Source organism: Tripterygium wilfordii, chromosome 21, assembly GCF_013401445.1.
Source record: "Tripterygium wilfordii isolate XIE 37 chromosome 21, ASM1340144v1, whole genome shotgun sequence".
NCBI classification, from domain to species: Eukaryota; Viridiplantae; Streptophyta; class Magnoliopsida; order Celastrales; family Celastraceae; genus Tripterygium; species Tripterygium wilfordii.
Genome location: NC_052252.1, coordinates 7,779,213 through 7,791,197, shown reverse-complemented (window position 1 = coordinate 7,791,197; position 11,985 = coordinate 7,779,213). Strand labels below are relative to the sequence as shown.

The 11,985-nt window shown below is 39.3% G+C and overlaps 2 protein-coding genes across 5 annotated transcripts; one reads left to right on the top strand and one right to left on the bottom strand.

Moving 5' to 3' along the window:
- Positions 1 to 847: 847 nt before the first annotated feature.
- LOC119988235 (type I inositol polyphosphate 5-phosphatase 12-like) lies at positions 848 to 6,302 on the top strand. 3 transcript variants are annotated; one of them, XM_038833203.1, is made up of 11 exons: positions 848 to 1,891; positions 1,986 to 2,238; positions 2,648 to 3,458; positions 3,600 to 3,724; positions 3,897 to 3,981; positions 4,091 to 4,256; positions 4,359 to 4,399; positions 4,496 to 4,763; positions 4,838 to 4,961; positions 5,042 to 5,402; positions 5,598 to 6,302. In XM_038833203.1, exons 1-11 carry the CDS (start codon positions 1,075 to 1,077, stop codon positions 5,955 to 5,957), a joined length of 3,411 nt encoding a protein of 1,136 aa, XP_038689131.1. In that variant the 5' UTR covers positions 848 to 1,074; the 3' UTR covers positions 5,958 to 6,302. The 3 variants fall into 3 exon arrangements, with proteins under 3 accessions (XP_038689131.1, XP_038689132.1, XP_038689130.1); XM_038833204.1 differs by lacking the exon at positions 4,359 to 4,399 and having other exon boundaries at positions 4,605 to 4,763; XM_038833202.1 differs by having other exon boundaries at positions 4,091 to 4,399.
- Positions 6,303 to 6,801: 499 nt separating this feature from the next.
- Positions 6,802 to 11,003, bottom strand: LOC119989040 (ankyrin repeat-containing protein At5g02620-like). Of its 2 annotated transcripts, none has more exons than XM_038834328.1 (4): positions 10,750 to 11,003; positions 9,655 to 10,464; positions 8,658 to 9,067; positions 6,802 to 8,101 (listed from the first exon to the last, which is right to left on the bottom strand). In XM_038834328.1, the coding sequence occupies exons 2-4, from the start codon at positions 10,283 to 10,285 to the stop codon at positions 7,241 to 7,243; spliced, it is 1,902 nt and encodes a 633-aa protein (XP_038690256.1). In that variant the 5' UTR covers positions 10,286 to 10,464; positions 10,750 to 11,003; the 3' UTR covers positions 6,802 to 7,240. The 2 variants fall into 2 exon arrangements, with proteins under 2 accessions (XP_038690256.1, XP_038690257.1); XM_038834329.1 differs by having other exon boundaries at positions 9,655 to 10,396.
- Positions 11,004 to 11,985: the final 982 nt, after the last annotated feature.

Here is an 11,985-nt window from a genome sequence, read left to right as displayed (position 1 = left end):
GTTGGTAGGGCATTTTATCATTTACACCATAAGTTGGTGTTCAAAATTAAACCTACCAAAAGTTGGTAGGGCATTTTATCATTTACACCATAAGTTGGTGTTCAAAATTAAACCTACCAAAAGTTGGTAGGGTATTTTATCATTAACACCATAAGTTGGTGTTCAAAATTAAACCTACCAAAAGTTGGTAGGGTATTTTATCATGAACACCATAAGTTGGTGTTTAAAATTAAATCTATCAAAATTTGGTAGTGTGTCTCCAAATAAAAACTATCATAAGTTTTTAGTAAAATTACAATTTTTTTTAATGCTATCATAAGTTGATAGTAATATTCCAAACCTTTTTTCAAATACTATCATAAGTTGATAAGTGTTATTTCAAACCCTTTTTCCAAAGCTATCATGAGTTGATAGTATTTTTCATACCAACCTTTTTCTCAAAATAATTATATCTTGCAAAGAGCAAGTTTCCATAAGATAGCCATTAGATTAATCCGGGTAACCGTTTTCAAACGGGAGTTGTGGGGTGCCTAACACCTTCCCCACACTCAATCGATCCCTGTACCATTTTCTCTGGTTCGCAGGTTTTTTTTACGGTGTCCAATTGCACCTTAAATCAATTGGTGGCGACTCTAAACCTTTTTCATCCTTTCAAACGTCGGACTGCGTCGTGACCCCGGTTGCGACAGAATCGAACCGTGACCGATGGAAAGAACAAATTCGAGGGAGAGAAGGCAGATTCTAGGAAAATTTTATGCCAAAACAATTAATATTATCATCTTTATTAGTTTTGCGAGGCATGTCGTAACATAACATATGAGAAAGAAAATTATTGTCTGCAGAATCAATACGTGTAGGTGGTAAACTGGAAATCACGGAGTTCGGAGAGCAATAATTGTCGGAAGGAAACATTCTCAGATTCTCTCCGTCCGCAAGCTCTTCCACGATGCACGCTCTTCTCTTGGACTCTTTCAATCGACTCTGTTTCTGTGTCTCTTCCTCTTCCTCTGGTTTTGTTCCCATTTCAATCTTCACCCATTCTATTTTTACTCTCTCTGTTTTTTCTAATCCTCCATGGATGACCGCATTGAAGACGATGAAAAGGAGGCATTAGCCGGCCTAACCTCCGCCCCTCCGAGAGCCCAGAAGATACATTCTCACAGCCAACAACTTCGTGCCTCCTCCGCCCAGAAACGCCAACATAAAGTCCGCAAGCACAGTCTCGAAGATATCTCCAAACCCATCATCTCTACCACCTCCTCCACTGAGGACCACTTCTACGAATCCACCGACGATGAGTTCTTCCCCTACTCCACCACCACAAACAGTGCTGGTGAAGAGTACGTTGCGCAGAGGCTCGATCAAGGCCTTGGATTGGACAATGGGCCTGAAGAGCTTCGACAATGCCAGCCTATGCTAGAATTCATTGGGAGCGGCGGAGGTAGTGGAATCTTCAAAGTTCCAATACGGGCCGCCGTCCATCCCGGACGCCCACCGTGCCTCGAATTGAGGCCGCATCCGTTGAGGGAAACTCAAGTGGGCAAGTTCTTGAGGAACATTGTTTGTACGGACAAGCAATTGTGGGCTGGGCAGGAGAGCGGGGTCAGGGTCTGGAGTTTCGAGGATGCGCACGAGGCTGGCCGTGGGGTCGGCGGGAAGGTGAGGAGAGGGGACGAGGATGCGGCTCCGTTTCACGAGTCCGGGAACATGTCGCCCACCATGTGTTTGATGGTTGATTGGGGGAACAGGTTGGTCTGGAGTGGCCATAAGGACGGGAAGATCAGATCATGGAAAATGGACCAGAGTTTGAAAGATGATGCTTTAATCAAGGAAGGACTTTCGTGGCAGGGGCATAAGGGTCCTGTTCTTTCCATGGTCATGAGCTCTTATGGTAATTAGCTTACTTGTTTTCTTTCTGTTTTGCTAGTTGGTGTAGTTATGTCCTTTTTCTCCCTTAATTGACAGTCAATTATTCTTTGATTCAGGCGACCTTTGGTCAGGTTCAGAGGGTGGCATTATTAAGATATGGCCATGGGAATCCATGGAGAAATCTCTCTCCCTTTCGCCAGAGGAGAAGCACATGGCTGCTTTGTTAGTGGAGAGGTCAAGCATTGACCTTAGGAGCCAAGTTACTATTAATGGTACCTGTAGTATATCTTCTTCAGATGTAAAGTGTTTATTGTCCGATAATGTGAGAGCCAAAGTTTGGTGTGCTCAGCCTTCATCTTTCTCAATTTGGTGGGTCGTAGATTCATTCATTATCTTCTACAATGTTGATCTATGCTGCCTTTTGTTGAAGTGTACAATGGGAAACATTGATTTTTTGTATTTCTTTTTATACTATCATGTTGCATTATTAGATATATTTTTGCTGTTTTAAGCTTTTGGACTTTTAGAAGCATATGTTTTTCCTTTGTCAAATTACAAAATTTCAAGTATCTATGGGAGAGCAAGTGTTCATGTTTGGAATAGAAAGTAATAAATGTCAGAGCAATTGCATTCAATTGCTCCTGGAAAGTGTATCTATTAATCCCATAAGTTCTAGTTCTTGCTATTGGCTTGATTGAATTACATTAACAATCAATTTATGAAGAAAATGTTTCATATGAATCCTGTGATGAAATTCTGAGCCCTAGTTTTTCTACAGGGATGCTCGTACAAAGGAGTTACTAAAAGTATTCAACGTTGATGGTCAACTCGAGAATCGAGCTGATGTGCCTTCATCACAAGATCAGCAACCAGTAGAAGATGAAATGAAGGTAAAATTTGTTTCCACATCAAAAAAGGAGAAATCTGGGGGCTTTCTTCAAAGGTCACGTAATGCGATAATGGGAGCAGCAGATGCTGTTCGTCGCGTTGCAACCAGAGGAGCAGGTGCATTTGTTGAAGAAAACAAGAAAACAGAAGCACTACTTCTTGCTGTGGATGGAACGATATGGACTGGGAGCACAAATGGCTTGCTTGTGCAGTGGGATGGAAATGGGAATCGTTTGCAGGAGTTCAATCACCATTCTTGTGCTGTCCAATGCTTTTGCTCTTTTGGGACTCGGATTTATGTAGGCTATGTGAGTGGTATGATCCAAGTAATGGACCTTGAAGGAAGCCTAATTGCAGGATGGATTGCTCATAATGGTCCAGTTATAAAGTTAGCAGCAGGGCATGGCTATGTTTTTAGCTTGGCTACTCATGGAGGTATACGCGGATGGAATATCACTTCTCCAGGACCTCTTGACAATATCATCCGATCAGAATTGGCTGCACAAGAAGTTATTTACACTAGGCGAGAGAGTTTCAGGATTCTGATTGGTACATGGAATGTTGGTCAAGGTAGAGCCTCCCATGAATCACTTACGTCGTGGTTAGGTTCTGTTGCATCGGATGTCGGTATTATTGTCGTTGGGTTGCAAGAAGTAGAGATGGGTGCAGGCTTTCTTGCAATGTCTGCAGCAAAAGAAACTGTAAGAGCTGGTTTCCTTTCCTTCCTAAACGGTCATCAATTATTGGTTATGGTTACTGAAATCATGCTCTATTTCTTAGCATTTCTTTTCAAAAAATATACATGTCTCCCCTCCATCTTTACCGCTTAATTATACTTTTAGGTAGGACTTGAAGGGAGCTCTGTTGGGCAGTGGTGGCTGGACAACATAGGGAAGGCCTTAGACGAAGGAACAGCTTTTGAACGTATGGGTTCTAGGCAGCTGGCTGGCTTGCTTGTTTCTCTTTGGTAAATAACCAATTATAAATGAATAATGTCTTGGGATTCTTTTATGACATATAAGACAGCTGGAGTTTATCTTTTCTTTTCTTTAGGCAAGTTATTTTAAACCAGACCCTTTCATGCCTTAAAGCCTCATAATAATAATTAGTGATAATTTTAGTTGTCTTCATTGATTCAGGGTGAGAAAGAACCTTAGAACACATGTTGGAGACATTGATGCAGGAGCTGTTCCATGCGGGTTCGGACGTGCTATTGGTAATAAGGTTTGTGTTTCTCCCATCCCCTGGCCATGCATGGGCAAGAATTTCCAACTCTATATTTGATTTTTATCAAGATTTCCAGTCTGCACTTTAATTTTTTTTTTCCTTATAGGGAGGCGTAGGATTGAGAATTAGAGTATATGATCGGATAATGTGCTTTGTGAACTGTCACTTGGCCGCTCATTTAGAAGCAGTCAATCGCCGGAATGCTGATTTTGATCACATTTATCGAACAATGGTCTTCAGCCGTTCATCACACCTTTCCAATACTGCAGCTGGTATGGTGCCACACCTGATTTTGTGTTGCTCTCTTGCCTTCTCCACATATTTACTTTGGCTGCTTTATATTTCTGGCTTGCCATGGGTCCTCTCTCTTGCAGCTGGTGTCTCAACTGCGAGTCATATTCTTAAGAGTACAAATGTATGTACTTCATTTTACCCTTTTCTGGTTTTAGCAGTTACATTGTCATATTGTTTTAGCTTAGATTTGAGTCTCAAGGTCCTGATGCTTTCACAGTCAACGAGTGTCAATTCTGAAGAACCGAAGCCTGATTTATCAGAAGCAGATATGGTTGTATTCTTTGGTGATTTTAACTACCGGCTTTTCGGTATATCTTATGATGAAGCAAGGGACTTTGTTTCTCAAAGATGCTTTGATTGGCTAAGAGAAAAGGATCAACTCAGGGCGGAGATGAAGGCTGGGAAAGTTTTCCAAGGAATGCGTGAGGCGCTGATCAGATTCCCACCAACTTACAAGTTTGAAAGGCGTCAAGCAGGCTTAGGAGGTATGTTGTTTTGAATTTTTTTTGTGGTGTTTCTTTGATTTCCAGTTATATTACCAATTTTGGAACTTTTTCAGGATATGATTCTGGGGAGAAAAAGAGAATTCCTGCTTGGTGTGATAGAATAATATATCGCGATAATCGGTCTGATCCCATGTCTGGCTGCAGTTTAAACTGCCCTGTAGTCTCGTCGGTAATAATGTATGTTTGGTGTCAAGATTATTTCCTATCCATCTTTCTCATTGTAGTATTAAAAAAATTGGGTTATCCATGTTACACAGGTATGATGCTTGCATGGATGTGACAGAGAGTGATCACAAACCCGTTTGCTGCAAATTCCATGTTCAAATTGCTCATGCGGATAGATCGGTTAGGAGGGAGGAGTTTGGAAAGATCATTACTTCAAATGAGAAATTGAGGTCTATGCTAGAAGAACTACGTTATGTTCCGGAAACCAATGTTAGCACCACCAACATAATTCTTCAGAACCAGGATACATCCATTCTGAGAATCACTAACAAATGTGCGAACGAGAAAGCTGTGTTTCAGATTACTTGTGAAGGTCAGTCGACTCTCAGGGATGATGGAGAGCCAGCTGACAATCGGCCAAGGGGTGCTTTGGGATTCCCCAGATGGCTTGAGGTATTGCTCCTCATTGTTGAAGTTGAATGCAAATAACTTTAGTCTAGAAATATAAGAATTTACAGCCAACAGGCTCTCTTTACATCATTGATAAATACAACTGTTTGATGATACTTCTGTACTAAAAATTTACAAACAATATCATTACTCCATTTCATTCGTCATCTTATATTTCTCATCTCATGTCCGATTTAGGTGACGCCAGCAGCTGGCATAATTGAGCCTCAGCAGTATGTGGAGGTCTCTGTACATCATGAAGAATTCCACACTTTAGAAGAGTTTGTTGATGGCATTCCACAAAACTGGTGGTGTGAAGACACAAGAGATAAGGAAGTGATTTTGGCTGTGAATGTCCAAGGGCGTTGTTCAACGGAGAAGAGTCGTCATCTAATCCATGTTCGTCACTGCTTCTCGGCAAAGACAGTTCGGATTGACTCAAGATCCAACAGTTCTAAGAAAAACCAAGGAGGATCACGTCACAGGTCAGAACATAGACAGCAAAGCAGCTCTTCTGACAAGGCTGATGGTCGGAGTTCAGACAACAAACGAAGCTAGAAATCGATATTTCAGGGCGCATGTTGATGCATCTTCTGGGGGTATTTTGCAGAGGGAATGCCTACGGATGCCAGTGTCAGCAAGCATCTTAATGTATATACATTGAAGCTGGGTTGCTATTTTGAATCACATTGAAACTGGTCAATTTTAGTTTGTCTATCAGTTTTAGTATTTGTCATCAGTTGCCAACTTTAGTTGTAACATTCTAGGCCAGATGATTTGTTCCACATTTTTTTGTAATCAGGTAGAGAGGAAAGAAACTTGGAGCTGTTCGTTTTTGCTTTCTGTTGTTGTATCAGACTAAATGAACTGCAAACAAAATAAGTCTCAGATTCTTCTTTCTTTCTCTCGCTCTCTTTTGATCTGGTTTAGTGTACTCAGTCAACGAATGTTCAAACATTTCAATTTTGGAATCCAAATTGTTCTAATATGCACAAACATGTAGGTTTCTCATTGTTCGGATAGTAAACTCGCTGATGTGGCATAAAAAATCAATATAAGAAATCTGCCCAAACAATGAGAAATCTATCCGTGTGCGCATATTGAAACAATTTTCAACATTAAATTCCCAAGGTGAAACATTTAAACAATCGGTGACTGAATTGAAACTTCACAATTCTTTCAGTGACCAAATAACTTTGAAACTCTTTCAATGACCAAAAATTACATTATCCCGTTTTGATCCCCTATTCCCATGCTTGATTTGCGTTTGCGAATCATGACTAGGAGCTTGAAGGATATATTACCATATGAAGCAGCATCTTTGCTGCTTCTCCACATCGTATGAGTATTGCAGAACAAACAGAGCAAACAACTGGAAAAATAAGCTACCAAAGACTTCAAGTCAAAAACTCAAAAAGGATAGAAGAAAACTCTTCTAAATATTCTAATTGTTCATCAACGTCGCAAATATTGCAATATTTATACATAAAAATGGGCATACACCAAAGCATACACTGGAATAGACATCACTCGCTGGCCAAATTTGTCTGCCCTTGAACATTAGGTATATTCTTAATTGCCTGTACTACCAAATTCATCCTGAGAATCAAGTCACTACATTTCAAGGTATTCATGTTAAAAGTACATATAGGGCAGCCGATGCAACATAAGTGACCACATCCGGATGGCTGATTCATGGCACTTGTTCTCATCCTCGTTCGCTAGGCCAAGGAACACCTCAGCTCAAGTTCACATGACGAAAGATGACTGCTAGAGCGGGAGCTGAAAGGGTAGAGTACCTCATTGCATCTTCTTCTAGATGTTCTTCCATTTCGATTACTTTAAAGCGCATACATCCTCTTGTATTCACTGTTCAAAATCTCTGAATCGGATACCACTGACATAGAATAAGATCGCGAGCGACTCTCAGCTCTCCTTATATCCCTCAGTTTTTTCTCTTCGATCCTATGTACAATGACACAGTAGCACATGGACCCAATAGTAGTTAGCATGATCGTGCCTCCAATCACTGTTGCACACACTGCGAGCCACATGTATTCCTTGCCCACAACTATATAAGTAAGAGAAACGAATGCAATTGAAATGAAGAGGCAAGCCAGCCACATGAGCTTGTTAATCACAAAGACCAGCTGTCTCTTTGCCTTCTCCTCAATAACTACCACAGAAGTCTGGACTACAACAACAGCCAAGGAGATGAATAATGCTAGGCTGTCAAAGATAAAGAAGACAATGAAAGGTCCTTTGTCTCCTATATGAGCTTGCCCAGGAGAAGCCCCGTCTTCCTTCTCCTCGACATATTGGCCAGGCACAGTAAAGATTGCTGCAAAAGCAACAGTGGCAATTAGAACAGCAACAATAGTTGCTGAATTTATAGCATTGTTGAGGCCGTTAATGTGAAGCTTCTTGAGCTTCTTTGCAATTCTCTGAACCTTCACCCCAGTTTGACGGGTCTGTTGAAGCTGGGATTGGACTTCATGTTTTATGTCACTGACAGTCTGCTTAAGTTGCTTTGCTGGATTAGGGGGTCTTCCATTTTCCTTAGAATTGGTCGCACCTGCTTCCTTCAATAAGGAGACAAGTTCTGCATTTCCTAATTTTTCAGCAATGTCGAGAGGGCTCTCCCCAGCCTTGTTAGTCGCATTGATTTTGATACCCTCAACTGACAACAGACAACGTGCATTCTGCCATGACAATGAAGCCAAATCTTAGAAACAGATTTAAACCATGTTTCCAATGGAAATAATAATTAGACATAAATTCAAAAGAATTCCAGTTTTTCTCGATCAGAAAAGAGAGCAAAATTCTTACTAAAACAAACGTTAAGATTTCCCATAGCTTCTTCTTTATCATATTTTTGCAATAAGCTTGCCCAAAAGAACATCCCCTTTCCTATACTCATTGGTAATCCAAATACGATTTCTGATTTTCACAGGAAAACATGAATACGAAAACAGCACTACCGAAATCAAAAAACAGACCAAGTTATATATGCAGGGATCTCAAAGCCTCCATTGAACAGCCATACGCATGAGCAACATGCCTAAGTCCAGAAGGTAATGGTAATAGCATAAACAATTTAACGTAAGTTTTTGGGAATTAACACATCACAAGTCATTAACAAAGAATAAAGTAAAAGGCCAGCACAGAAAAGAAAACACAAAATATGCATCTTACGAAAATGCTTTCGAAGTTATAAAGGGCGAAGGAAAAAAGAGATACAAAGAAAAGAGGAAGAACCTGAGTACGACCCTTCTTTATGGCAATATGCAATGCAGTGTTCCCCTTATTATCCTCCAAACTCAAAACTGCAGGGTCAGGTTTTACTAATTCGAGTATAATATCCTCATTTTGCCCTTTCACGGCCATGTGCAATGCAGTTTGACCTTTTTTATCGGTCCGAAAACCAGTGCCCGGATCCTTGTTTAGAAGGGATTTGACAATATCCAAATGCCCCATCCTTGCGGCCGAATGAAGGACAGTCTTACCATTATTTCGGGTTATCTGAACGAGATTTGAATTCGTTTCCAAAAGAAGATTGACTACATCAACATGTCCTTGAGTTGCAGCTGTGTGTAAGGCAGTTGAGCAGGATAAATCTGTGGTCATTGCCAAGTTGGGGAATTTACATAAAAGTTCTTTCAAGACCTCTGCAAAAGCAACCAGAAACAAAGAAACGTGTCATTATCCGGCATACTGCAAAAGATTGTTTTCACATTTCACCAAGATTACTCTACCATGTGCAATCAAAATCACATAACAAAATGGGAATATAATATTTTTTTCCTTTCTATCAATTCATTAGAACAACTATGATTATTGAAGCTTTGGCATGGATTCCCTTGTAATTTGTAAAGAATATCTAGTGGTAACGATTAGGTGTCTCCTAAAAAGAACGAATCTGGTTCATTTATGCCATCCAAGCAAACCCATTGAGAGGGAAAAGTTTCAAGAACGAAAACTAGGAATTGAAATCGCCATTGCTGCTGCTGAATGACAAGAAACATAGTTTGTAACATTGTGAGCGACGACATCAAGGAATCTAAATAATGAAAAGAGAAATTTTAGCATATTAAAACCTATCATAGACAGCAGGATCTCCTACACTAAAGGTATTTGCCTCTCTTGATTCGGATAAGAGTATAATTGTTATGAAAGAACTACTTTCTACTTCTAATTTTGCTTACAAACTATCTTCCAACAGTAGATAAAAAGCACAAAAGTAAGTTCAACATACCAAGATGACCCTGCTTCGCCGCAACATGGAGTGGATCATAGCCATTATTAGCAATAATGGATGCAGCTTCAAAGTCCATATGTTTCAACATCTCCCGAACCACCATTGCATGGCCATTCTCTGCTGCTGCGTAGACAGGCGTTTCCCCTTCCGTATTCTGCTTCAACAGCAACTGCTTCAGATCATTTTCATCACAATTTTGAAGAATCTCTTTAATCCTACTCAAATTCCCTGCTCGAGCTGTCAAATGAAGCTGCAAATCACCTCGCTTTCCGGGCGATTCCTTGTTCTTCCTCTTCTCACTAACACCAATGAAACTGAGTTGCCTCTCCATCACTACACGAATGCTTTTCTGCTTCTCCATAAGCCCACGAAAATTTTTCTGTTTATCCATTAACCCACTACTGCCCGTCTGATTTTCTGGTGGACAATGAAAACTTGGGTGTTTTTCCATTACTCCACGCATGCTTGATGGTTTTTCCTCTACACCGCGAAAACTCAGATGTTTCTTCATTGTTTTGTGCTTAATTGATGGCTTTTCTGGCATGCCATTAAAACTTGGGAATTTTTCCAATCTAGGCGCACGTAAAATGCTCTGTTTCTCCATGTGTTTGCACAACTCTTCACTCATTAATAAAATAAACAGTCTCAGAGCAATCACTTTTGTACCCAGTTCCTGATTATTGGATTCTAAAGCCCATAAATTATTTACATTTGGCCATGATAACGCCCAGAAACCGCACTGAGGAATACGAAATTTGGAAAGAAATTATTGGTTCGTATTTGGAGTCCTGATGCAACCGAATTCAACTGCTCCACGATCAAGAAAATATTTCAGATAGATAAAAAAACCAAATCACTTCACACGAAAGCTTAAAAAACAAAACTTCAAATTTTGCAAAAAACAGGCATCAGATTCTGTAGCAATTTCAAGAGAAACGATTCATTTGCATGAGGGGTTTAATTTTCCTAAGTTAAGCAGATTGCAGCTCACTCTTTCAAGAAACCATCGGATAATCACTTCAAACAAGAAACCCTAGCAGGCTCTTCTATATCAACTCCATGAATATTAAACCAATAATCGAAGTTGAATACCTTGATTTTAGAGCTCAAAACCTTCACTTCTGATGTGAAATTGAAAACCCAGATTAGAACTCACTCTGAATTAGAAAACCCAGAAGCTGATTCTCGAGAGATATACCAGATCAGGAGCTCAAAACCTGAGTTGGTACAGAAGACGCAGAGAAAACATCAGCAGCCACTCCTTTAATAGCTGTAAAAATGAAACCTTTTTATCCACCCATCGTATTATATTTATACAAGGATTTTGTTTGTCTGAAGTTCGTTTCTGTGCCAATTTACGCATTGAGATGGTATTTTTATCTTCCGTATTACTCGCTATTATGTTTGTCAGTTGGTGTTTGACTGAAGTCACCGCCATGTGTTATCACATTATTATTTTTTTAAAAAAAAATTATTCATAGCACTACAATTATTTTTATGGTAATTCTTCTCTTTTTGATAATAATCCAAAATGTATATATTCTATAAGATTTAAATAAAATCCAATTAAACTCACCTTTTTCTTTTTAATAGGGTTGGTTTATAGGTAAAACATTTAAGAGAGACTCATCTATGGAGTATGGACACCTCATAATATACTGGATTATTTTCTCTCAATCCCATATTTGATAATGAAATAGGAAAATTATAACTTAGTTCATCTCTATTTAAATTCATGTGTTTTATAATTAATTGCAACCATGGATATATTCCTCCTACTTCTGCTATGTCTCGCAGTGGTTTGTTTAACTGAGAACGACACTATACAAGTTTATCATTTCGACATCCAATGTGAATGTAAATTCGGGTCATCAGATCAGCACACAGAAGTTTCTCGCCTAATGATAGGGTGAGTTGGGTCAAAGCCAACACATGATCACAAGAATATTGCTCTCAGTGATAATTAAACTCAGGATCTTCTTGATCCATACAATTTTAATCTCGGAGAAATTCACCACTAGATTTTCACCCAAGTTATTACTAAGTCTAAAGTCGTCTCTTGCAATAATGATTTAGTTATTTTAATATGAAAAGATCATAAACTTGTAAAAAGTAATAAAATGAGTAAATTTTCACACAAATTAATAATTAACATTGAAAATTCATTTATTGTTCAGCCACCATAGAAATTCAAAATGATCATTGTAGAATTTCACAATCTGACAAAAATGTGGCAGCTGATTTTCCAAAAAACAATAGAAAAAGAAAAAAAAAAGTCTCAAAAGTAGAAGGAGAGGATAACCCTTGTGGATTGTGGGGAATCATTGG

Bases quoted from the DNA above. Each gene is read 5' to 3' on its own strand.
- LOC119988235 (XM_038833202.1), top strand. From the start codon at position 1,075: ATGGATGACCGCATTGAAGACGATGAAAAGGAGGCATTAGCCGGCCTA. The intron at 2,239-2,647 runs GTGGGTCGTAGA...GTTTTTCTACAG, and splicing joins CCTTCATCTTTCTCAATTTG to GGATGCTCGTACAAAGGAGT. The intron at 4,400-4,495 runs GTATGTACTTCA...ATGCTTTCACAG, and splicing joins ATATTCTTAAGAGTACAAAT to TCAACGAGTGTCAATTCTGA.
- LOC119989040 (XM_038834328.1), bottom strand. From the start codon at position 10,285: ATGAGTGAAGAGTTGTGCAAACACATGGAGAAACAGAGCATTTTACGT. The intron at 9,068-9,654 runs GTATGTTGAACT...TTGCTTTTGCAG, and splicing joins GGCGAAGCAGGGTCATCTTG to AGGTCTTGAAAGAACTTTTA. The intron at 8,102-8,657 runs GTTCTTCCTCTT...TTGTCATGGCAG, and splicing joins TAAAGAAGGGTCGTACTCAG to AATGCACGTTGTCTGTTGTC.